General features: G+C 33.2%; 1 protein-coding gene across 11 annotated transcripts in view; it reads right to left on the reverse strand.

The window, feature by feature from the left end:
- ADGRL3 (adhesion G protein-coupled receptor L3) overlaps nucleotides 1-27,595 on the reverse strand; it is a 560,304-nt gene that overhangs the window by 335,312 nt on the left and 197,397 nt on the right. For 9 of the 11 annotated variants that reach the window (XM_032459457.1, XM_032459461.1, XM_032459445.1 and 6 more), the window contains 2 exons: nucleotides 26,795-26,809; nucleotides 23,866-24,666 (listed from right to left, as the gene is read on the reverse strand). In XM_032459457.1, the coding sequence (XP_032315348.1) occupies nucleotides 23,866-24,666; nucleotides 26,795-26,809 (816 nt within the window). The remainder of the gene's footprint in view (nucleotides 1-23,865; nucleotides 24,667-26,794; nucleotides 26,810-27,595) is intronic. The other 2 variants (XM_032459450.1, XM_032459448.1) reach the window with 1 other exon arrangement.

The following is a 27,595-nucleotide window of genomic DNA, read 5'->3' on the forward strand; positions in this document are numbered from 1 at the left end:
TAACAGGAAGCTTTTATTTGTTTCAAATTGGAAGAAATAGACAACTAGAGATGAATCATGGCTATTCACATTTGCATTATCTCTTAAACTGCATTCATAGGAAAACATCACACTTACTAGTTAAGAAGAGATAGGTGTTCTCTTTTTTAGATTAATTGGTTTAAAAACCAACCAATTTGGTCTTTTCAGAAAGTATCACAGGCAAAAATTTCCTTCCTGTTTTGAATATGTTAGTAAAGGACATCACAAAGGTATGAACTCCTACAGTGGAAAAATACTAAAGACAGCATGGCATAATAATCCATCCACTGTGTCCTTACCTTGTGAAGACAAATTTACCCCTGGTTAATAATGTTCAGGTGATAATGAGCACTCCCGCCCCTTCCCTGTCCTTTAAGCAAACTTACAAGTCGAAAAGTGGCTAAATTACAATATGTCTGAGTTTTGTCAACTAAAGTAGGTCACATGTTTAAGACTCTTTTAACTACAAAAATAAATGTGCCCTACCTGGTTCTCTCAAGGCAATATAACCTTATCAACTATGGCTGTATTTTGCAAAGTAGGTTATGACATCATGGAGATAGCATCTAACACCCTTTCTTGTAAAGCAGTTTCCCATGACTCAATATGCTGATCATTAACAGGCAATTATTCCACCTTTTCCAGCTCTTTAATGTACCTAAAATCCTTTTTTAAAATTTAGGCTTAAATTAACATCATCATCATCATCATCATCATTATGATTATGATTATGATGATGATTATTATTATTATTATTATTATATTATTATTTAAAATGCATTCTCATTCATAGTATAAATATAGGTGAAATTATGACAGTACATTTACAGTGCAGACTCTGTTGAAGTCATATTTCTCATGACAGGTTTCATAGAGTTTATCATAAAAGCAACAGGGAGTCAAGAAAATAAATTACAGGATTCAAATTATTGTTTTGAGTTTTAGAAATATCTGGTAGCTGTGTCGAAGACAGACTGAGAGTGGAGAGGATTATATTGAGACTGGAGGCTGGGAGTAAAATCAGTTGCTACAAGAGGACCGGTAAGTGATACTGGGAGCCTGAACCAATAGTTCTGCTTTTCAGCCTCCGAACATGTAAAGGAAAGACACATTTCCATCAGAAACAGTGACTCACCCTGAAGTTATTCTCAACAGGAGAAACTCTTGAGGATGAGGTGGTTTTGGAATCTTGATGTGTGTTTAGGTGATTATAATACATGATTTGCACCCCACCCCACCACCTGAATAGAAAATCAATGGACTGAACTAAAACAATGAAAGTGGGGCAAAAGGGGGGATTCCAAGGTTATATGATTTTAAAAAATATAAATGAAACTAGAATCCCAGAATCTGAAGAGAATGAATGCAAGTGAGGTATTTTACTGTCAGCACTGTTCTAGCTTCTGTTCTTGCTTATTTTAAATAACAGGAGAAATTCAGTTAGTGTAATCCAAGTAATTTATGATCTACATAAATAAATGTTCAGCCAAATATTGTCATAGAAGCTGTCAAAGTTTAATTTAGAACTATAAATGTTTGTAATGAACATATGTTTTAAGTTATAGGCACTTAATTTCCCAAAATGTCGTAGTAAAAATAACCTATTTATTTTAAAACCAAGAGTTTAAATATGAAATATATGGAAGACAGGCCCAAACGCACAGGCATAATTACAACCTGTTGTAACCAAAAAGTTAAAAGTTGAATTGAGTTAGCTTTGCTGTAGAAAAGTGTGATGTAAAAATTACAGAAAGAACCTCTCCAAAATGATTAAAATGTATTTTAAATGTTTTAGTGCTTAAACACTCTATTTATATGGAAAATTCAGCTATTCAGAATGACTCATTTTCTGAGGGATTCAAATAGGAAAACTTTCATTCTACTTTTAATAAGTGCTGAGAAAAGGGCATGGTTCATTTATGCATTTGCACTTTGTACATTACAGTTTTGATTATGCAACCCTTTTTCACTGCCTTTTTGGAACCTTTACCATTGGAGTTACATAATGTATGTCTTATGTATGAAAGTATTTTTGCAAAAGTGAAAATAATTTAAAATTAATTACACTTTCCAGTAATGAAGATTTATTTTATTCCTTAGAGGATTCTCTGAAAGTGGACTATCGGTCATTTTTATGATGAAGTACCAATTACATACTTAAAGTTCAAACTTGTCAATTAAAAGGAAGCTTAGTATACTATTAATTAGCAATATTATCACAAGTATAATTAGAAAACCTAAACAAACATTAATACATTTTAAATTCTGAAGAAAAAAATTAAGCTTAATGAGTAAAATTCTTAAAATACTTTCCCACATATCTGATATATCTTAGGAACAGCGGTGGCAGATACTGAGATCTTCCCTTAGCAAGTCACAAAATAATTACTTTACCCAGCATATTTTGTAATTAATTGGTAAACACTTACATTGTGTTTAAGTGTGAAATGTTAAGCCCTCATAGGACATTTCTTCTGAGAGTTTCTTCTTTTGTTAATAAAGATTAACTTATATCCATAATTTTTACTTGTATAATTAAGTGAAAAGTATTCTAAGAAAACATAAGTTCAGTATATAAACATATACGTTTCATTCCAATAATAGGTTTGATCTAAAACATGAGGTATATTCTAGCAAAAATATTCTGAAAAAGTTTAAAAAACAATCTAGATAAATAATAGCACAGTTTTAATGCATGAGTTTATTACAATAAATACATATATATTTCTAATATCCTGATTCTAAATGCTAACATTTATTAAAATGTTTCCTATTCTCTACTTAAATGTGAAGAATGACTGCATTTAGGATCCCATAATTGGACTGAATTTAAGTTTTAAAATATGGATTGTACCTGTATATACAGGGTTTAAGAGATAAATATAAAATATTTCACATAAAGAAGTCATATTGGAAAGCTTTAGTTGGTTTTCTTGAACTCATCATGAATCAAGAGAACAATATGGGTGCTTAAACTTTGATATACTCTCAGTCCATATTAAAATATTTTGTATTCTGAACAAAGTCAGATGTAGATTGAAATTCCTGCTCTTAAGCTTACTAGTTACGTGATCATGGAGATACAGTTTAACATTTGTAACTCCCAGTTTCTTTACCTGTAAAATAGGAGAAATAAAACCTCACAATTCATTGGAAAGGTTCAATAAATTTTAGTGGTTACTATGGATGCTAGCCAAACCACCTCTACACTGATCACATTATATCTCTATGCTGTGCCCAGCTTTGGGACTAGAAAGAGAAAAAGAGATAGGGAGTTTTGAGAACAATATCATGATGATACATGATTGAACCCTAAGGATGCTCAGAGTGGAGAAGAAAGGCAGAAAAAGGGCAATTATTACATTTGTGATGGGCCATTATATTTAAGGAAAAGTTGACTCACTGCATCCTGTTTCAAAGTAAAGTGGAAAACTTTTTTTTTTAACTGGGTAAAATGTACAGAGAAAGATACTGATGCCATGTTAGGAAGAACTTATTACACTGGAACAATGGAATCAGTTCTCAACAGTGGAATCCATTCCCCAAAATGGAACCCATACCACACAAAGCATAGAAAGGATGGCCATCTACTCATACGTTACAACAGACTTCTGTATAGGGAGAGAAGATACATATAGTAACATCTAATCATTTTTGACTGCAATATTTGATAACTTGGTTACATATACACATATGTATATATAGATATAAATTTTATCATATTCTCATTTATAGAAATAGAGCCTGTCAAATTGTAGCCATATAACAGGTTATGTAGTATGCATTTTTAGCCCCATTACTTTCTTCACTGTATTTCTTTATTGTTTTTCTTATCTTTTTCAGTTTTAATTTATGTACTCTTACTCTATTTTATGTATCAATGTAAGACATCTTAAAATTTTTCTAGATTTTTGGGAAACTATTCTGTACCTTGATTGTGGTGGTGAATTTATGACTGTATTTGTCAAAATTTGCAGAAACTTGTACTAAAATAGGTGAATTTTACATTTTATGTATATAATTTTACTATTTTATATATATATTTAATTTGTTCTTTAAAAAATTGAAGAAAATTTTTTTTGAAATAAGGTAGAATCTTAATATAGCATAAAGAAAATAACATATAAAGACTCTCACAAGCTTTCAATTAATAGTAAACTGCAAGAAAAACAGAATTATTTTGAATGGGTTTGTTTCGGATACTAAATTCCACTGGCTTACTTTCTCCCTTCCCAGGCATAAGCTAATATTAAAATTCCCAAAACACTCTTTATGGTGTTACTTCATAATATTGAAGGAACATACAAGAGGATTTTCAAAGAACACAGTGCTAGATATGAACTGGCAAAATATTATTTAATCCAAATTCTCTGTCATATGTGCCCATTCTTTGTAAAACACATAATGTTTACTAAATGCTGGAATGTTTGAAAAATAATATAAGAATAATTAGAAATTTTTTCAGGATTCTAGGATGTCCAATCCTGGATAGCATACGCACTTAGTGAAAAACAATAATTTGTCCTATGTGATACATCAATCAAAGAGAAATGATACCTTCCACTGTAAGGTTAATGAGTTATTCACAAATTTTGTTACTTATAGCATATAACAGCAACTCCCTTGCCTCTAACAACCTCCCAGGGCATATCTAGTACAGGAAATTAAGCAATGTTAATACATTTATTTTTAATTAATTAATTTCTATTCCAGATTTCTCTTTGTTTTGTATACTGGTGAATGCCATAATAATTAACATTACTTTGTGTAACAAATTTTCTTTCTTTTTTTTAATACTAAAACTCTAAAGTATAGAGTTTATAGAGAATAAGACTTCACAAAGATCTAATTTTTGTTACTGATACTGTAAAATAAGATTTATTTAATATAAAACATTTGCCTTTATCAATAAATTAATAGGTCTATTTTGGAATTGTGGCTTATTAAAATCATAATATAAGAATTATTCAGAGTACAACATGATGAATTCCATTCTATTTTTTTTTTCAGAAAACTAAGGAGTTATATTCCAATAAACATGTAAAAACATAATGGGCAAATAAAATATTTTTTGGACCAAAAACTCATTTAGGGTTAAAAAATCCTATTAGTTCATAAGCTCATATGTGAGGAAGAACTGCAATTTTTTTTAATTCAATGCTTGTACTATCTAATATCCTTTCCAGATAGGTTACTTGTTAGAAAGTAAAAATAAACAACAACTCTGGGGAGTGTAATACTTTGTTGGCTAATGGCAATAGCAACTAAGGTAATGGTGCCTTATCAAATAATATCTTATATCTCCTTTTTCCCATGGTTTCTCATGTCTTTTGTCTTTTTGAGTATTATTTCATCACTTTATGCATGTTCTTCCTATTTTTTTCCATTTGCTTTTATTCACTTAAGGTCTGTGTCTGCACTGGACAGTACTCATTTTGGGCAAGAGACATATTTTTATATATGTTAAGTCCACACACAGTGCCCACCAAGTAACCTTACATAGAACAGAATGAACAAGTGGATGTTTAAACTGGAGGAAGATGAGTAAGAGAACTATTTTACTGAATGCTAAAAACTGACTACTTGCCAATTACATCCCAAACCTTCCACATTTCTAATAAGGAGAAAATGTCCCTTCTAAAAACAGCCAAAACAACATTAAATGGCTCTACAGTAGCATGAATTTAGATAGATCAGTAGAGACACAAAACTAACATTATGAAAATGAAGTTGTAAATAATACAGCTAGTATATATACAACTGTACCGGGTATACAGCCTTCAGGTTTATAAGGGAAAACCTCTGCTACCCAATTACATAACACTACACAGCTAACACCAGTGAACTACAGTAGTTATGCTAACACTCTTATTTTTTTGAATTATTTTTGGATGGCCTAAAAATATTGTTGGCTTAACACACCAAGGGAAAAAAGCAATTTCTTTAAAATTCTTTAAAATACTGTTTCAAAAGCTCCACTGTCTCTTTATAACCACAGTTTTACTTTGAAAATATTACATTAAATTAATGTTAGTAACAGAGGTTTCACTAAAACCGTTAAAAATAACCAAGCACTGTGCAGAGGAAGAAGTCACTGCAGTATGACCAGTTACTGCAAGAATGCTCGGGTAATGTTAGTAATAGCACTGCATTGATGAGATTTTATTTGGTTAAAGAAGAAGAGAGACTAAGAAAATTATTTGAGTTTATTCAGATAATCTCTGGCAGAAGAGATGCTGAAATAGGGACCCTATGACCTCTGCTTACCACTGAAAGTTAGCTATGTTCTCAGTCAATAGGCAGTCAAGCCTAACATGGCATGTACTCAGTTAGGCTTCCAAACCATTATTAGAAAACATTTTGTTTCCATTTTAGGAGTTGACAATATTTCTGAAATTTGTTTAGACATTAAAACCACTGCCACCTGATTCACAGGAGAGGGGTCCAGTTGTAGAGTTGTTGCATAATTTTGCAAATCCTGAATCATTTTGAAAATTACCAAAATTCAGAAAGGAGAGCACTGCAGAATTAAAACTGGCTAAATTTAAAAATTGTAAATTATATTTTGTTAAAAAATATGATTTGTCTTCACCCTATGGTTTCTAACCACTTGATCATGCTTCTTGTAGGAAGAATGAAGTATGAATACTTTTTCATCCACAGACTTCTCTTCAGATTTTTGAAGACACTTCTTGATTTTCTTTCTAAACACTTCTATTTATTTATCAAAAATCTCTCTCTCCTTCCATCCCTCTCTTCCTTTCTAGCCATTTATGTAATTTTAGAACATATATGTCACTTTACATATTTCATTCATTGTTTTAAGTACTTTACAAATATTAACTCACTAACTATTCTTAGCAAACCTGAGATGTAGGTACTGTGAACGAAAAATACTGCAAGCCTTATCAGTAAACAAAGAACGTTAAAGCCAATAAGTCATCAGCGGCTGCCGCCACCCCCCAGTGAAGACAAGCCTGCAGCCCAGCCTCTGCAGCCATTCACAATGGTGCACCCTGAGGGGACTCAGAATAAGAAAGGACAGGATACAGGCCCTAGATAGCGAGGTGCTTGTCAAAGGAATGGATTCAGTGAGCCCAAATGTTTGCTTCCTCCCATAAATAGAAAAGCGCTGAATTCTTTAACTTGAGATGCCTGGTTTTCTTTAGTTAACAAGTAATCTTTTAATGTTCCAATGACCAGGTCTTTGTTGTAAAACTCCTATATATCCTAGCTCCTCCCCTACCTCTTCGGAGGAGTCCCTCAGAGCAATCTGAGAGGCTGTCATCCCGAGCTGAGTCCTCAGAATTGTCCACCGAATAACACATAACTCTCAACTTTTAGGCTGTGCATTTATTTCAGTCAACAGTACTATTACAATTTCCATTTTACAGATAAGGATACTGAGGTGAGGAGAGACCAAGTAACTTGCCCAAGTTACACAAGTATTAAGTGGAGGAGCCATTTTCGAACTCATCCAATCAGATTTCATCGCCTTTAGCTAAATATCCTCATCCTTCAACCCTCCATCAAATGGACCATAGTTCCCGGAATAAACAACCTAGATATTCTCCACTGAACAAACTCTACCATCACATAGTGACACTGCTCCTAAAAGCTAGTGCCTAGAAGTTCTGAACCAAATTCTTAGGAAATGGTCTGACCATGCATAATGGGAGTAGCATGAAAATTTCTTCTTTATTCTAGGTGTTCACGGTTGCTGTTGTTGTTATTGTTATCATCAACACAACTGATGGCTGCATTCATTTTTTTCCACCTCATATTCCAAACTGTTGATACAAATTTAATCTGTGGTCCCACAAATCCTGTAAGCTTGAGATGGACAGTTTGGATCCCCAGTATACTATGCTGTGACTGGCAATGAGTGAGTCAACTAATTTTTACCTGCTGGATGAAAATGAACTAAAAGTTTGTTTATTTGTTTTTCACACGAACAACTGTCTAGGAGTCTTCTCATTTGGTAATTATATAATACACGAATTAACCAACCAACCTAAACAGAGGACTTTACATTTATCTGTGTCAGATTTCATCTTTTTCATTTTAGATCACTGATACAGGCTGTCCAGACACATCTGATTCCTGATTTTATCATCTGGTCCATTATATTCCCTCCCAATAATCTGTCATCCAGCAATGCAAATTGTCACATCTTCTATACCTTCATCAAAATTACTGATTAAAAATATTGAGCAGGAGAGGGACAATGACAAAGACTGTCAACATGCCCAGAACACCACCTTCTAGGCTTACTCTGAAAAATCAACATACTGCTTTACTCTCAGTAAATCAGGCCATTTATGAAGACATTACATCATATTAAATCAAGTCATGTGAAATTGGTATTTTTGTAAATCAAAACTGTCAAACATTGGTAATTCTATATAATTTAACCTAATCTAATCCAATCCACATTTCATCATCTTCTTTTAAGAGTGTCATATGAAATCATCCTAAATACCTCATTTACATAAAACTAACTCCAGGCTGAATATGACTTTTGTAAGATTAATTGTTTTATTTACTGAGATGTTTTATTATTAATTTGTTAAGTTTTGTTAAAAATTAAACAATTTGGTTACTTGGCATGAATCAACTTTGTTCAAGTGTGTTGCCTCCCTAACTAAATTATAAGTTTCTTATCTATGGAGCCAAGGCTCTTTATCTCCCACAGCATTCGGTAAAGTATTTTGCACGTAATAAATTTTCACTGAATATTGAATAAATAAAATCCAATACGTTGAGTGTGGTCATCACTCATCCAACAGAATATCTTCATTGAGAGGCTTTATGTACAATTTCCTGGAACTATCTCTTTTCAAAATATCTCCTATCACCAATCCAACTTCTCTTGGCTTTAATAACTTTTGGCACTTCCCATTCATATGAGACTCATATATCTGACATTTATAAAAAAGAAAAAAAATCCCTTTTCCTCATTAAAAGTAACCTCTTCAGGTCTATGGAAATTGAATATATACTTAACCAGTCGACTTGGCCCAGATATGGAGACAGTGCTGATGGTGGCATGACAAAAGAATAAAGTAAAGGAACGTCAACAGCCACAATCATAATGAATTCCTGAAATGAGTCATAGTGTCCACTAAGTTGGTAATGTCAAGAAATGTAAGTTTAACCTCTGTTTAACCCTGAGGCAAAATTTATACTATATTAAAATACTCCAATATCAGTGTTTTTATATCACTTTATCAAATACTACATGACATTCCAATGCACTCACTAAGAAGTGAATTTCTTACATCAGGTCTAGTAAATGGATCCTGATAATACTTTTCTTATCAAAAATTAAGAGTTTTTAAGTGGGCTTATGATGTAACAAAGTCATTTATAATTAGAGAAAAATATCAGCAGTGACTGCAGGATTCTTTCCAATTATGGATTTCCTAGTGCTTGAATTAAGACTTGTTTGGCTCTAAAACAAAGTAGACTAACACACTCAGACTATGTCTATCAATATTTCTGGACTAGAAAGCTCATATAATTCCAGGATTCTTGGTAAGCTGTCTGACTCTTTTACTGGCAGAGTCTTCTTCTAGGAGAGTGAATTTATTATTACAAGATGATTGCTTATTTTCTGTTAAAGTAATCTTCCGTCTTCTACCCATGTTGTAGTTTTCTTTTAAGGAAAAAAACCAAAACAAAACAAAACAGGGAAATTATGGTATGTGAATGAGTATGTGTTCATCTGCACTATTCTTTTTAAACTGAAAGCTAAAAGATTCTAATGTGATTTTTTTGGTAATCTGACCATTTTCCTCATTTGTCTGAGGCTTATTATGTTTATCTGTGGATGACTACTGTAATATTTTCAGTACTACTTATTAAAAGTCATCTCTTGAAGTCTTGCTCAATATTTGTAATTAACTTCTTCATTACCATAAGCATGCTGCTAAGCTACACTACTGTCATAAAATTTTTAAATGAATAAACAAAATCATGTAATATAAACAATGACACAGCTGCTCATTGTTTATACAGCTCAGCAAATAATGGCCAAGTGCTACACACTGAATTAGTGAATATTATTCCTCCTCGTTAATGGAAGAAAGGAAACTAGTATAAGCAAAGCATGTCAAAATAGCAGGGAGCTCACATATTTAGGATGCAGCCAGCATCGCATCTCTATCTATAGTGCCCATCGATACTCTGCCAAATGATAACTATGTCCTACTCATTCCATTTCAAGCAGTATAATCAGTCCACTTTAACACTAAAATGAATTGCTTTGGAATTTAAAAGGCTCAATTCCATCACTTATTCATTCTAATTAATTTAAGATCTTGAGTACAGAGCTAGACACAAAATAAAGAATTCAATAAGTATTTGTTAACAGAACAAATTATGTAAATTTTTTAGCCTTATTATATAAAATAATTAAGGAAAACTAAAAGGCCTCTGAATTATCTCAAAGAGAATATACCTAGAATCTAAAATAGGTAATTATGATGGCTATTAGTGAAACAAGACTTTCAGATTTCCCATCTTTTAGATTTTTCCATTTTCCTACAGTTTAGAAATGCAAAAAACTCCCAAGGCTTGAGTGAGGCTTCATATTATTTTATTGCTTTTACTATTTCATATTTTAAACAGAAATAATAGGAGAATTGCCTTACATCCTAATTGGAACAAAGGACAGTGTAAATAAATAAATAAAACTTCATGCAGCAAAATGAATAACTGCATTTTTTGCTCAAAATTGGGGGAAGAGATGGTGTAGTATAAAACTAAAAGAATTAGAGGAAACAGAACAAAAGATCTTTAGAACAAACAAGTACTACTTACCCTAATCACTAAGCCAAATATTTCTAGGGATAACTCTAATGACATATTTTTTAAAAAGGTGAAGGGAGAACTTAACATAAAGAAAAGTTTCTCTTAAAAATAGTTATTTCATTAAGTGAGTCAGCACTTTCATGCAAAATTTTAATTTAGAAATCAAAATGATATAAATTTTTTGAGTTCCCTTTAAGTATATCTGCATATTTAATTCAGCAGATTCTCATTTGAAAAACGTGCTTTTAAATTTTACATTCTTATTAGGTCAAAGCCACCAGATGTTTGTCTTAAAAGAGGATAGTGAGAGCAGCAGGGGGCCGGACCAAACAAAGGTTACACATCAGCCTGATTGAGGATGGGCATGTTTTCTGCATCCACTCAGATCTCAGCTGGCAGAGCTGAGTGCCATTCACGCTGGCCTTGAGTAGCCAGAACAAATGAACACACTCAGAAAGAATGATTGGACTCAGGCAGCAAAACAGCATTTCAAAACAGCTTGTCATCTGTCCTTGTTTAGGAAAGTCAGCAGGAATGGACAGAAGAAAGAACTAACACATATTGCAGACTATATGCTAGTATACTTGGAAAATTATGCACATATATTAAAAATTCAGAATTCTTCCTACCCCCACTTTTGAATATGAAACATATCTTAGCCTTAAATTATAAGCAGGGAAGTATGAGGTGGTTCATGGTGAGCATGGGATTCTGCTGGTGACTACATTCCTTCAATTACAGTGAAAGTTCTAATTTGTTTTCCTGCCCATTTTCCACCTTTTTTGTTTGTTTCTCAACACATGAAGAGACCATGAGCCGTTGTGAGACACTGCATGATTGTCTAGCGTCTCCTTGCTCTTCTCACTGTGTTAATTTATTCCAGCTATTCAAGGAGATGAATGACACCTTGCATGCCAGGACCACCCTGAGAGGGGATATGTCCATCCTGTATCAGGCTCCTGTTCTTTTCTGTCAACCACACAGATAGTAATTCTATGAGGACACAAAACAGGGTCATTTAATGAAACAAAGTGATGCATTCACTGCCAGAACAGCCTTAGCCCAGAGAGGAGGGAGATAGTTGTATGGCTCCACAGATTCTTAAAGCATTAAGACAATATTCATGCTAAGATATAATCTTATTTAAATGTCTGAAAATCTACAGTGATTTTTTCCAAACCAAGAATCACCTGTTTTTTAAAATATTCTGAATGTATTAACTTTCTATTATTTAATAAATATTTTTAATATTTAATATATTTTAAATATAAGGGCCTCAACTTCATATACTGAATCAACATCTTAGGGCTGTGATTTGAAAGAGACAGAAAACCTTCATTTTAACATGCTCCCCTCAGTGATTTATAAAACCTCTGTGTAGTAGACATTAGCTAAGGGATTGGGAAACAAAGGCAATCAATAAATATCACAGAAATGCAGAGTGCAAAAAAGTAGCTTAATGCTGCTATTACATTCTGTAGTGTATACTAACTAGCCTCGTATACATAACCTAGGGGTTATGGCCTTCATAATAATTCCCAAATTTAGCAGCCTATTAAAAATAGATTACTGAGATTCACCCCCAGTTTCTGATTTAATCTGAGGTGGGACATGAGAATTTGCATTTGTAACAAGTTCCTGTTGGACTACACTTTGAGGTCCATTATCTTATGTAGCTTAGGAATCACTTGCCTGTAACCTATTTGCACATACTTAAGGTTTGCCATACAAAGAAATATAAAAAGAAGCTTTTAATTCACCAAAGTACTTAAACCCACTGATCGCTAGAACAAAATTATTTGCCTCCTAAAGTAATTACATAAAATTGCAGCAAAATACTCAAATACTTTCTCTATGAATGGTTTTTAATACCATTACACCAGGATAACGACCATTAGAACTTCTCTCTCATCAAAAGTATTCATTAGATATCTTATTTTAATGGCTAATATTCAATGTTTAAATAACCATACCTACTCCTTTCTAGGAAATATAAGCATGACCATAAAAATGCAGAGTTGAATAAAAAAATATTGAATATTTCAGATGGGCAAATTTACCTCTTTTACTGTCAAAGCTAAAAGTGAAGTATTTAAATTTCCTCTCTGATTAGAATGGATAACTCTCCCTTCATTCAAATTAAATGCCAGCATATTTAAAGTCATCGTTTTCTTTTTATGTTTTTCCCTTTTCAATTTTTATCCTTACAAAAAACTGGTGAAAACTGATGTTTGAAGTGTTTAAAACTCAAAATCAACAGAAAGCAACACTAAAGCAAACAATACAATAGCTTTGTAATCAAAGGATAGAAGCAAATTTTCTACGAATATGCAATACCTTTAAAGAACAGCAAATTTTCTTCCTTAGCAAAGTTAAAATAGCTAGAAACAGTAAGGCTCTTCTTACAGTTTCATTCTCTCAATAAGACTTTGGCACATTCTTATTTCTGTGTCCTGATCACAAGGAGGTGGTAATTAGGGAGTTGGATAACTGTGCTGAACACAATTAGAAGGCCTTTATACATTTCATCACAGGATTCTAAACAGGTGATCAGTACTCTAGTCATGTTGGAATAGTAGCATAATTTTCAGAACTTTATTTCACCATTTCAAAGACTGAACATATTCACTAAAGAAATCTGGGAAAACCCAGAAAAGCTCAAATCTGAACCATTAAGAAATTAACTACCACTAAAACTTGGATCCTATGCTTGTTAAAATATGTACTAGGTATAATAAATAGGCCTATTCTACGTAAGTCATTTTTTGAAAGGTTTTTATAAAAATTTTCAAACATAAACAAGAGTAGAGAAAATGTATAACGACTTAAATTCTAAATTATTTAAACCTGCTTTTTTTAAAAAAAAAGCAACATGTAATGAATATTTCTCATATTATTAAATATTCTTATACCACAGAACTACTTTAATTGTACTGCAGAGGTACTTAATAAGTGATCTAATAATTGTAGTATGTACAAGTTTAATGGAAAGTAAAAATCAATATATTCAAGAAGAATACGTGTGTTGTTTGGGGGAAAAGTTCTCATGGAAAGAATTTATCTAGACAAATAACTACAGAATTCTCCTTTTTTAATACAGAGTTGTATCACAGATATTACATTCGATTTACATGAATTCAAGTAGTTCTGTTATATAATTGAATATTGTAAAATTATACTTTGTAAAGGTTCTTTTTATTATGTACAATACACACTGTACAATAATACATAATGCTATCTCTGTACTCTATAGGGATACACTTTAAAAAACTCATTGTATTTTATAAACCTAAAGGAGTTTCAAAGTAAGTTGATTATATTTAATTTTTACTTTAAGAGATGACTTTACAGACTCTAACCCCAATATACAATTCAACTCACTAGACAATTATTTTTATATTCCTTATGTGGTATTCTGAAATTCAATGCTTTTATGGCACATATCTCTTCTGATTGATTTATTTTTTTCAGTTGTAACTCACGGAACTAAAACCTTCACTTCATTCATGTATAAGCCTTCTTGTTCACTGTTAGGTTTAGAAAATTTTAGCTTTTCCACACTTGCAAAAACTGGGCACTCGAACCTGTTGCATGGTATTGTAAATCCTTAATTCTGGAATATGATCAGCCAACTCAGAAGCCTGTTTATTCCCTGAAGTTCCTTGCCATGGTCCTGAAAGCTTAAAAATTATCGTTATACTAAAAGCTGCCATAGGAATCCAGAATATATGGCAGGTCAATCTATTTATCCTTGGGAACATTCAGTGAAAGTTCAGTGAGGTTCTCAAGAATTGTTTAATATGTACATAGCTGAACCACACGATTGTTACTATTACAGGTTATACTCGATGAAAATTTCAGACTAAAATTTTCCTTTAAGGACAAAAGAGGGCTTCTTCTAACCATGTAATGATTTCATAGAAAGTTATAGGAGTTAAAGATTGTTAGTGCTTTGGGAAATTGTCATCCTGGCTTCTTTGAGTTGTTATAGTCAGCTTGAGGCCAAATGAAGTAATATTACTAGAAAGGACAAATTCCTGTATGAGATCTTTTCTCACTTACCATTTCATGGGCACCAGTACTTGACTTGGTGTATTTCTTTCTAAGGGCTGAGTGATCACATAATGTTTCCCTCTACCTTCAGCACTGACCAGGACTTTAAAACTCTGGTGCCAGTGCAAATAGCTGTCACATTCATATCTCCTATTTCAGCTGCTAATATTATTAGTCACCTGGGCAACAGCACACAGACCTTGCTTGCTCTGTCTTTCTTCCCTACCCCATCCCGTATCCTTCTACCTCCTGAGGGACAGTTCAGTCCACTCCTCTTACACATTACTGTAAACATTGCTATAGTGAACACCCTTTTACAAGTCTCTATGAATTTAAGTTAAGAAAGTTTCTCCAGCAAGAAAACCTAGAAGTGGATTTACTAGTATAAAAGGTATGCCAATCGTCTAGACATAGGATCTACTAGATATTGCCAAGCTGCTCTCAAAAGTGGCTGACAATAATTTGCATTCCAACCAGCAAGGTATTAAGTATTCCACACTTTGTCCTTAATTTTATCTTTAATCACTTGATACCTCAGTGGTAATTCTTTAAATCAATCTTGGAAAATAACGTAACATTTTTAAATGCACGTTCTTTCATCACCTTCCCTTTGAAGAAAAAGAACTCATTCATTTTTTGTCCATTTATTTTTAGGAAAAAATATTATTTCTCTCATTTCTCACCTCACTAACTCCTTTCTTTTCTTTATTCATTTTACATTTTCACCATTTTGCTAATCTTGCTCATAGATAGTTACCATAAAACTATCCAAAACATCTGGATTAAGAAAATGGAAATAATACAAGTTAAGTAGAATTAAATCTAATAAAAAAATCCTGTCTCCAAATCTCTAAAGTCTTTCAAATTGCTGAGGATTTCTGCAAAAGTTTCTAAGCCTTCAAGTCCTCCAATAATTGTATCTGTTTATTCAAGTATTTCTAAGAAAACACACACACACATACACACATACTCCACATAAAATCCATGCACCATTATATCACATTCTATTGTATGTCTGTGTGTATTATAATTTTTTCCATTATAAACAGTGTTTCAGCTTCATGAATAATCAAATAAACCTGGGCTTCTTTGAAGCTCACATCTACATTTATAAACTGGGTTTCTCTGGGCAGATGACTTAATATTTCAGAGTCTTAGTTTCCACATCTGTACGTCATAGTATTTTTTAAGGTTTAAGGCATGTATATGAAACCTAGTGCAATTTGAGAGGGATGGCAGGTGCTTTTTAATACCAGAAGCTGCTTGCTTGTCCTTACTCTAATGGAAGGTTGATGTGGTCTTGCTGCCTTGTATTTGCTACTTCGTTTTAACGGCTTTACTTACATTCTAGTACATGCACATTGCCTTCCTGATTTCCCTGAGCTCCTTAGCTATGGCACCTGTATTCCTTTTAATTACTGATGGAGGCAATATGAGATAGCAGAAAGTCAGAGACTAAGATTCTACCTGTAACTCTGGACTATGTATGTGACATTTGAGTTACTTTCCTTCTCTGATCCTAAATTTCTTTATCTGGAAATGAGGATAATGCATTCTTTGCATGATTTTTGTTATGATTAAATTTGATAATTGATGTAAAAGACCAGAAAAGAAAACATTCAATAAACAGTAGCTAATAAGTGCTACCATTTTTTGACAGCCCCCCTTCTTTCCTCTTTCTGTTTCTTCTTACCGGTTTTTCACTATTCTATAAATAGTGCCTGCCCTGTCCATAGTTGTAACTACAGAGCACAGCACAGTGCTTGGCCTCAGCTACCCAAAGACTTGTGTCCTGAGTAATGAAAGGAAGAAAGGGAGGGAGGAAGCAGAGGGAAAGAGGAAGTTAAGAATCTCTCAGTCATTGGACTTCTGACTTAAGCCCAGTTTGGCTCCTTGCTTCTGCTTTCTACAGCATGTCTGATTTTGTGCCTGAATTTCACTATTCATCTTGACATTTTTTAATATTTCTAATTCTACCTTTAAGCTTCCTCTCCACTAACCATTACTACTATTTCTCTCAGTGGGCTTCTCTACAAAATATAAAAGCCTAATTTTGTTGCTTAAAATGTAAATGTGTCTGTTATACAGCAAAACTATCATAGATATTGAAAAGTTAGTTTTAAAAATTAAAAAAGTTATTATTATTGAATTAAGTGTTTCTAAATAAAGTGCTTTTTTTATCAAAGGCAAAAGTATCTTCAAAGGCATTTCTTATTTAAAAATTATCATAAGAGTTACTGCATTTATCATTTTAACATTCACAACCTGTGTTTCATTGTATAGCAGTTTTGGGAAATAGTAGAGACTATTGTGCATGTAACAGCGATATAGAAATCTTTTTCAATTTAGCAATTTAGGATTAAGTGTAAAAGTACAAAACCTGATTATCTTAATAACCATGGTCTATGTGTAAATCTGATTAGGCTTGTGGAATTCATTGTTTTTAGGTATTACCTGATGGGCAAGTAGGAATGCTTTGGGACTAAGTGATTGTAAATAAATTTCTATACTTTAAGCATAAGATATAATTCTGTCATACAACCCATAAATACCTCTTTACTTTCATTTGTATCTTTTTTGTAGAATTGTTTTTTCTAACATTAATTTAATCCAAATGTTAAATCTAAAATCCAAATGTTAAGGCTAAATATTTCAGTCACATGATACTTCAGAGAGAAAGTGCTGGGTAATTTTAATTTGTATCTTCACTGGGGTAAGTGGATGCACAGAGTTTGGCCATGAATTTGTACTATTGAAAGGTATGAAGAGAAACAGGCAGAATGCTTATTTGGTAAACAAAAAAGGGTATTTCTTCACTTGTTTTCAGAGAAATCTGACAACACGTCTCATCCTCTTAAAATTATGCAGCATGGTAGATTTTACCTGTCATTTAGGTATCTTAAATTTTTGGTCATTCATCATTATTATCTGAGAATTTGGCTTTCTGACAGAAAAGTAGTTACTAAGAGGGAAATACCCTTGTGCTTAAATTCATACTTTTGCTTGTCAACTTTATTCTAAGGAATTTGAACACTGCCTAAAATTTTAACAGAGAAATAAAGCAAATGTCCGACTTTGCTATATAATGAAGTCAATTCTCACTTATCTGTGCCAATACGGGTAGAAGCAGCATATTCTAAAGTGCAACCCCTTGATAACCAGAAATCTCATCTGAATCAGTATCGCCAACCCCGACAAGATGTGCTAATAATGAGCAGCTCAACTATTTCAGTTCCACCTGCCTGCCCTCTGGTGGATGTGCTAATGAGCAGTGAAGTGGCTACAGAAAGGACAGCTGGTGGAAGTGGGAAGCTTATTCACAAGTAAGTCATCTTTTGACTGTGAGCTACAAGTAGAAATAATTTTGATTACTGTTCTAATAATTGTAAATTTATCTGGGACATCACTCTGTAACAAAAATGAATAAATCAGTAGCAGTGAACCTTTTTATCCCTTGCAGTTTGTTTACTTTGTAAGGAAGGACACCTAGAGATGTTGGATGAATGGCTAACACTGGGCTCACTGTAAAACGCCAGGTTCAGCTTTGTCTTGTACAGGACTGTGATTTTGATATTCAAACCCTGAAAAACAGAAGGTGCCATTCTGGAAAGGTTTAGCCTTCAATTATGAAGAAGAAAAACACAAGAAATATAAAAACAAACATCAGAGAATTCAGCTGATGTTAAGTGGCAATGGAATAGCTACTGCAGATTTTCCAAGTTTTGGCTGTGCCCTCTGAAAAATCACCAGCAACAGTGCCCCTTCAGGCAGCAGCTGTCACTACAGGCAATGAAGAAGCACTAGAGAGAAAAAGAGGGGGGCGCCTCTGCAGACAGGCAGAGCTGATGCACAAAAATACAGACCTAGATGAAATTTGCAACAAGTAGCTATTTTTTCTTTTTGTAAAGTTCACTCAGCTACTAAGATAGAAGTAAATTAAGCTTTAGAGATAATGTGGCATCTCAAGTGGAACTGTGAAGCAATCATAACCCAAAGGCTGAGGACAAGTTTGATTTAAGATCCCACTACTTTCAGGATTTATTTTGTGACTAGGGTGCACCATACTTAACTAAAACGTTCAGGAAGCGAATTCGGCTACCTATTAAACACGTGACAGTTTCAAAATGTTCAAGATTCTCTGCCCAGCACTCACATTACTCAGCTGTCAAAGTAAAGGGCTCAGATATATGATGTGAAAATTACACTTTAACAAGGTGTCATGTGTGTTTAAAGTTCTTATTCATCACTACATAGCCACAGCTTTTACTGGAGCCACAAATGCATTTAATTAGCATATTATAAGGACAGAAGGTTCACCTTATCTGCCTTATTAAACTGTTATGTGTAGGCTTTTCATTGTTGTTTTAGATTCTACTATCTTCAGCATTTATAAGAATGATTGCATTTACATAATCTCAAATGGCTTTCAAGAAAATGTGGATTGTGTTTGGGAAGCAGAAGAGCAGGCAGCAGACGGTAGCTCTGTGTTCTCATAATCTGTTGTTCATACTGATTGCTTGATGTGTTTCTCTAAGTCTCAACCAATAGATTTTTAGGCCTGTTAAGACATATTAATTTAAGGAAATTTTTGGAGCTGGGCTTCTCTGTATATTCTTATTATCAACCTGACCCTACTTCTTCCTTCAGTAGAAAATAGTGGAAAATATCTGTATATTTGAAAATGAAAGTTTACATTGTTCAGTGGACAGTTTAGAAACAAAATGGAAGTGAAAGAAAATACCTCATATCTCCTATCTATTAATGAATAATGAACTCAGCACAGGTGGTTTGTGAGAGAGGACTCCACAGTGAAAGTCAGTCAATACCAGTCACTAAAGGCAAGTGAAGGAACTATTTGATTCCCCTACACCAGATGTATCAGGATAGCAGGTAGAATTTTAGAATTATGATTCCAACATAAGAATCACTCAAATAATCTGTAAAAGAGCTAATTGGAGGTTTTTAATGTATATTTTACAACAGATAGTCAACTGAAGATAATGAAGAATGTGTCCATAGTTTATATCATATTTTATAAGATAAGAGAAAGGCTCAGTTAAAAGTACATTTGAAGAAAATTCTAGATTTGATAGGTTTCTGCTCAGGAAAAAAAAAAAAAAAACAGAGGAAGCATGTTCACGTTTACTTTGACCTCAGATGGTATTGCTTACAAGCATTTTTGATACAGGTATCCAAAACGGAATCTAAACTGCAGTAAGACCAAGCCAAAGTACTAGCTTTCTAACTGAGCATTCATGCATGAAAATTGATACTTTTTCTTGAGATTATATCTACAAATTTAATACAGGTGAAATCTCTCTCTTTGCAAAACAGAAAGGTTCTTCATTTTCAATTAAAAAGAGTAAAAGCTGAATGTCCTGGCTTATGTTTGGAATTTGTTTCCTAAAGCTGAACTTTATTATTTCTCAGTGTTTGCCACTTTAATAACATCCTTTTAACAAATATGGGCACTAGGACAAGTGGGCAAGATGGCTCATATTTTAACTCCCATAAACAAATAAACAAAATTAAATGAATGGTATAATTTCCCTATGTTCACAATTACAATGAGTATCATATATATGTTACACACATATACTTTTATTAATGTATGTTAGAAATATTTTTTGGCAAGTCTCTAAACACATATGGCTATTGTATCATCTTTTTCTTTAAGGAAAATTTAGAAAAACTAAGCTAAGAATTTGCTTTGCCCATCAAATCAAAACCTGGAATGCTAATGGATTTTAACCTATCTGTTGTCCTAAATAAAAATAATGCATGATCTTTCCAATAAAAAAATTAAAATGCTACTGCTCCTTATTTACTAACATCAAAAGGTATTAGTTATTATGTATTATTTCTTTGGAGGCAATTAGAATTTACTCCGGATCCACAAATGACCCCAAATTGCCAAAGCAATCCTGAAGAAAAAGAACAAAGCTGAAAGCATAACCCTCCCAGACGTTAGGCAAAGCTATTATAATCTAAGCAGCATGGTATTGGCACAAAACCAGACATATAGATCAATGGGACAGAACAGAAAGCCCAGAAAGAAACCCACACATTTATGGTCAATTAATCTTCAACAATGGAGGCAAGAATATACAATGGAGAAAGGATAGTCTCTTCAACAAGTGGTGTTGGGAAAGCTGGATAGCCACATATAAATCAGTAAAGTTAGAACACTCCCTCACACTATACACAAAAATAAACTCAAAATGGCTTAGAGACTTAAATATAAGAAATGACACCATAAAACTTGAAGAGAACATAGGCAAAATATTCTCTGACATAAATCGTAGCAATGTTTTCCTAGGGCACTCTATCAAGGCAATAGAAATAAAAGCAAAAAAATAAATGGGACCTAATCAAAATTAAAAGCTTTTGCACAACAAAGGAAACCATAAACAAATGAAAATACAACCTACAGACTGGCAGAATAATATTGTATATGATGCAATCCACAAGAGCTTAATTTCCCAAATATACAAACAGTTCATACAGCTCAATACCAAAACAAACAAACAAACAAAACCCAAATGCTTAACATCATTAATTATTAAAGAAATGCAAATCAAAACTACAATGTGGTATCACTTCACACCAGTCAGAATGGCCATCGTGAAAAAGTCTACAAATAAATGCTAAAAAAAGTGTGGAAAAAAGGAAACCCTCTTCCTCCTACACTGTTGGTGGAAATGTAAACTGGTATAGCCACTATGGAAAATAGTACAAAGTGTCCTTAAAAAACTAAAAATAGACTTACCATATAATCCAGCAATCCCACTCCTGGGCATATATTCAGAAAAGACAGAAAATGTAATTCAAAAAGATACACGCACCCCAATAGCAGCACTATTTACACTAGCCAAGATATGGAAGCAACCTAAATGTCCATCAGCAGATTACTGGGTAAAAAATGTGGTATGCTGATACAAGGGACTATTACTTAACCATAAAAAAGAATGAATTATTGCCATTTGCAGTAAGCAACATGGATGGACCTAAGAATTAGCATATTGGGTGGAGCAAGCTAGACAGAGAAGACAAGTATTATGTAATATCCCTTATATGTGGAATCTAAAATTATAATACAAATGAACTTATTTACAAAACAGAAAGACTCACAGACATAGAAAATAAACTTACGGTTTCCAAAGGGGAAAAAGTTGGGGGGAAGAGATAAGTTTAGGAGTATGGTAACAGATACACACTACTCTGCATAAAACAAATAAACAACAAGGATTTACTGTATAGCACAGGAAACTATATTCAGTGTCTTGTAATAACCTATAACGGAAAAGAGAAAAAATATATATAATTGAATCATCTTGCTGTATACCTGAAACTAACACATATTGTAAATCAACCATACTTTAAAAAAAAAAAAGGAAAGCAAAGAAATTACTCCAGTTCCAACTGAAAGTCAAAAAAGGCTAAGAACTACTCACCAATAGAATTTTCACTACCAAAATATGAATTTTGGTTTAACAATATCACAGATCTGAAAGAACTGTGTTCCCCAAATACTCCAGATGATTTACTCTTGCTTAGAGTTTTAACTGAAGGGTGTACTGGATTGAGAAACCTTACCTGTACAGAGGTGAGCCAGATACTGCACTTGGTCTAGGAGATTTTTGAAGGCTTATTAAGGAGAAGTTGTTTTTGCTGCTGTTGCATATTTAGGCTTCTCCTTCCACAAAAGCAATTCAACATAATATCAGCATTGCTGGCCATGAAAATAATTGCTGTGACTTTGACAAAAGCCTCTCAGGGATTAGAAAAAAAATGCCACCCAATTTGACATTCTATCACAGTGAAAAGTGGAAAAGCATTCATTCATTCATTCATCCATCCATTCATTCATTCAACAGAGTTATTGAGCCTTTATTTTCTATATGCCATATATTACACTAGTGTTTAAGAAGGCAGAAATAACAATCAGATGAAAAATAACAAAAAGATGGGTAAGGCAAGATTATTAGCTACATTGCACTTAGAATCTAGTTGTATAAGAAGATATGTATATAGTGAAATATGTTGGTAAGCAGAACGGCATGCTAGTAAAAATACAGTAAAAGTAATGCCAAAAACAAGAAGTATTAACTTCAAGGAAAAAAGTCAACTTTGAATTCCTATGTTACTATCAAAATTAAGACACTTGTATCTTACTTTTCCATTATACTTTTTCATGAGGAACAATATTACTGCTACTTAAAATAATTTAACTTCTAAACTAAGATAATTCTGCTCAATTGTGTAAATAAAATTGTAAAAGATAAAGCAATTTGACTGTCTTTAAACAACATTAAAAGCAAACAGTATGTCCTAGAGAGGAAAAATAAACTTTTAAAGAATGGGAATTAAAACATCTCGAATGTATTTAAAGCTGTATTTTTCATTGCTGTTTCTTATAAAATTGAGCTCTATTTTTTCTCTTTATCAGTTATGAACATTTTATGTATACATCTATTAGATACACTCAGACATATGTACACTCAAGCTGACAATATTTGCAGTAGAGGTGGTCATACATGATGCTCTCTGTGAGTGGAATATGTTGGTGTAGGGTTCCTGAAGCATTATATCAAGCCAACCATTTGACATTTTCAAGTCAAGAGCATGTCTCAGGGCATGCCACAATTAATTAGATGGGATGGCATTCTATTTTTGCAAAGGTTTTGTTTACTTCACTACACAACGAACTAACCAGTTGATAATGAAAATGCCCTTCAAAAAAGGGCTGACGATTACAGACTAGCTGCACAGGGGAGAAAGAGTCAGTTTCTTATGCCTATACATTTTTACAGTTGAAAGTAATCAACAGTAGTATTTGTGCAGATGAAAAGACAATGCATAATTTTTGATATGGAGACCAGAAGAAAGATCACAAAAGGATGTCTAATCGAAATATCCAGTAAGCTTACTGAGAACAAACTGATTTCCCCTGAAAGTACATCAAGTCAAACTTACCTGATCTACCATCCAGAGGTCCAAAATCCAAAGAATATTTCACGACGTGATAGTTATTCCATACGTAAAGAAGGTTGTCCCTGGGGTTGTAATCCACAGCTGCTATGTACTGGTATGAATTGGGAAAGGGTACATCCACCAAACTATCCTTACTTTGGTCGGTGTTGTATATGTAGTCAATCTTATTTCCCGTAGCCTCATTGTCATCATCCTCATATACAGATTTGACCACATACAGAATTCCACAAATCATAAATGCGTTGGAAGCTGACCTTTTATCATATGCAGTATCCCATGTCCCTTCAATCCGTAGGGTGTAAGGGTTCAATTGACTAATGACAATTTTACCATTGTTTTGTTCTGTTGCATAGATTACCCATAGCCCATTCTCATCCACTGCCAGGTCTATGTCAGATTTGCCTCCCCAACGGTAAGGGGAGGTATCATGGTAATTGGCATTTGCTATGATAGCCTCTCCACTCTTTATCCTAGTCCGTAAATCAAACTTTACTATGTTCCTGGTGCGCTCTTTATTGAAGAACAGAGCTCCATCATACACTACAAATCCTGTGCCATCCACCCTGTGAGGGAGCTTGTAGGTTGTAGTTGGCCTTCCAGCAATGAAGTCATCCTTGGATGAGTATTCAGTCAGGGTATCAGTTCTGTAGGGGGTCCAGGGCATATAATAAATCTTGTCAGAAGCCTGAAGAGGGTCTTTGCACCATGCCCCAGATTGGTGGTCGGACTCAAACAAATGTTCACTCTGGTATACTCCTTTTAGTAGTCCAGGGCAAAGAAAAACTGTCAGAAGGGAAAGAGTTAAAATAATAAATATATTAATATTTTGTCATATATTCTTATTTTTCACCAACTAGAATGTAAATCTAACAAGGAATATCCACAACCACTTAATTATTTTCCTTCATTCTTCTGAGAACAGTCTTCCACATTGACATTTGTTCAGAATCATTTTGATCTCATTTGCTGAAAAAATCCGATCTTTTTATGAGTAGCTGTGCTTTCTTTCGATTTTTTACCTTTGCAAATGTGTTACAATGTTTTTGGATATACTATGTATATAGATGTGACATGTCTATGCATTCTACAGACATATAACAAATATAAATTTTTATATGTGATGGTTTTATATACCTTATTTGGAAATTTAAAAAATACTGTTTTCACTCTGGTGCTATTAACTGTTCTACACTTACTAAGAAACAAATGAAAATCTAATACAAATTCAAATATATAATAAGGGAAAAGAAAAAGCCCTGTAAATCAGGCCACTGAATCTTCTAGGAAAAAAAAAAAGCTCTTAAAGCTGCTATAGCACACACAGAGCATGCAACCCACACAATTAAAAATGAGTGATGGATGGATACTGGAAGGAAAAAGAGAAAGGAAGAAAAGGAAAGGAAAGAAGGAATAAGGAAAGAAGAAAAGGTGAAAGGTTACAGAGAAGAACCCAAGATCTAGATTTTAATCAGTTAAAAATGTCCTGTTAAATACAGTAGTATTGGAACTTAAAAACATGTACCTTTTACTGTTACATGAGAAGAACATTAAAAAACAAGATTACTTGCTACAATATTTTGCTGCTCATACTTCAGGCTGAAAATGGGTAGGAATTATCTGATTCACTCGAGTTTTAGTATGATTCAGTAGCACATCATGGGAGTGGTGGTAAGAAAGCTTGGCTGATTCATCTGTAATGAAGGGGCTATAAAGCAATGTTTCCCACAGGGAGGTTCTTGAAGCACCTGTTGTAAGTGGTATAGCTATGTGTCACACAGAAAAAAACAGAGATCCCTAGCCATATGTGTTTAAGAAATATCATATTACACATAATTGTGGCAGAGATTCAAATATCTTAGGTGCATTAGTGATCTCCAAGGCAGAAGTGGAAGAGTGAGCAAATTACACAAATGAATTTGATCCTGGAACCCTTTCTACAGAGCCTGTCTGCAGTGTAGTGTTCTGCTGAACCTGCTATGGGAAACACTGCTCTAATTTTTTTGCAGAGCACACACACTGAAAGATAATCATGCAGTCCACCGTTATGTTTTAAATTATTAGAAGTGTACTGGGAGGAGAAATTAGGAAATCACAAGAAATGTGGATGTTGACCCGTACTTTAATGATTATATTATTATTCTCTTGATATTAGTGCTTAACTCTTTAACAGCAATTATAAGCCTACATCCAGTGGAAAACAATCTAAGATAAAACTCAGCTAGGATTTTCAGGTTATTAAAAAGGAAAATATATTGTGAAAATGCCCCAAGTTTTACTTTAGGAAAATGAAAAGTTTAGGGGAAAACCTGACTATCAAAATCTTCCATAGCAAGGATAGAGGGCCATCATCAATTTTTACTCAATAATAAAATTGATTATTAGAATAATTTCTCAGGATTCGAATATAATGTCTATAATTATAAAGAATGGGTAAGTATTATCATCAAAACAGTATATAAACGTTTTGTTGGTTAATAATCACCCTTTGGTTACTAAAGCAATTTATTTTAAGGTATTTCAGAAAACCATTTCCCCTTTCCCCCCAATAGTTAAAAATTAAAGGAACAGGGGAACCACACCAAAACAATGGAAAACTATCGAGTATGGAAATAAAAACAAATCTAAAGCAGTCACTATCCATCACCATCTACTGGATTTCTAACTACTTAAAAATAAAGACGAATAAAATGCACGGTTGAAAATTTTACACTATTAAACTGTTTTAGGATTAAAAAATTCAAACCAGCACTGGTCAGTACAACAGATTAAAGTGAAGTTGAGCAGCAGAAGTAGTAAATAAATTTTCATAAAATAGATATGAATTAATAACAAAATTATTTTAACTAAATGTTAAACTGTTAAGTAACTTAGCCTATAAATAGTATATAATTTATGAAAGGTATTTAATTACCTTTTTGTTCCACTTCTATTGGAGAGAGAGAAGTAAAGAGAGAAAGGAGAAAAGAGAATAGATTAATGGTACGATATTGGCCAAGCACTTTTATTCACCTCTTCCAAACTGAAAGTAAATAATTTATTTCACTCATACTTGCTTTATTGAACATTGTGTTTTTAAAAACCTTATTCCTCTACAAAATTATTTTTTAAAAACCTCATTTCTCTATGAAATTATTTTTAAGAAGTAATCACATTATATGCTTAAAAATACAGTACAAACTTGGAAAAACAAGGCAAAAGTTAATCAAGTCAAGACTGAATAAACATACCATTCCAAACTATAAACATAGGAAACACAATATTCATAATAAGAGCATCAGTATTTTCCATTTGAAGACAGGTTGGTACTTATACACAGAAAGCTTTCAAATAGTTTGGATAGTTTCATTTATTAAATATTGTAGTTTATACCACTATTTAATATAATAGTCTGGCTTTTTACCCAACTCAAGATTGATCTTTTCAGAAGAAACTGCTCTGAAACTAATTTCCTAAGGTCTAAGATTTTCTATAGCTTGTCAGTCTTATGAGAAATGCACCTCATGAGATGGCACGTTAACAGGGATGCTCTCAACCTGAATAAATGGGTTTAGAATCCTTATTGAAGAAACTCCTTTTCCTCCCACTCATCAGTATTTTATATAATTGTGGAAAAATACTGTCTTTCAGAAAAATCTGTATCTGAAAGTTGATATAAATAATAAGCCACCTGCCCTGGCCTTTTCTGAAATTCTTAACTGAGTCTTTCAGCAAA

Source organism: Camelus ferus, chromosome 2 (genome assembly GCF_009834535.1).
Source record: "Camelus ferus isolate YT-003-E chromosome 2, BCGSAC_Cfer_1.0, whole genome shotgun sequence".
Classification (NCBI taxonomy): Eukaryota; Metazoa; Chordata; class Mammalia; order Artiodactyla; family Camelidae; genus Camelus; species Camelus ferus.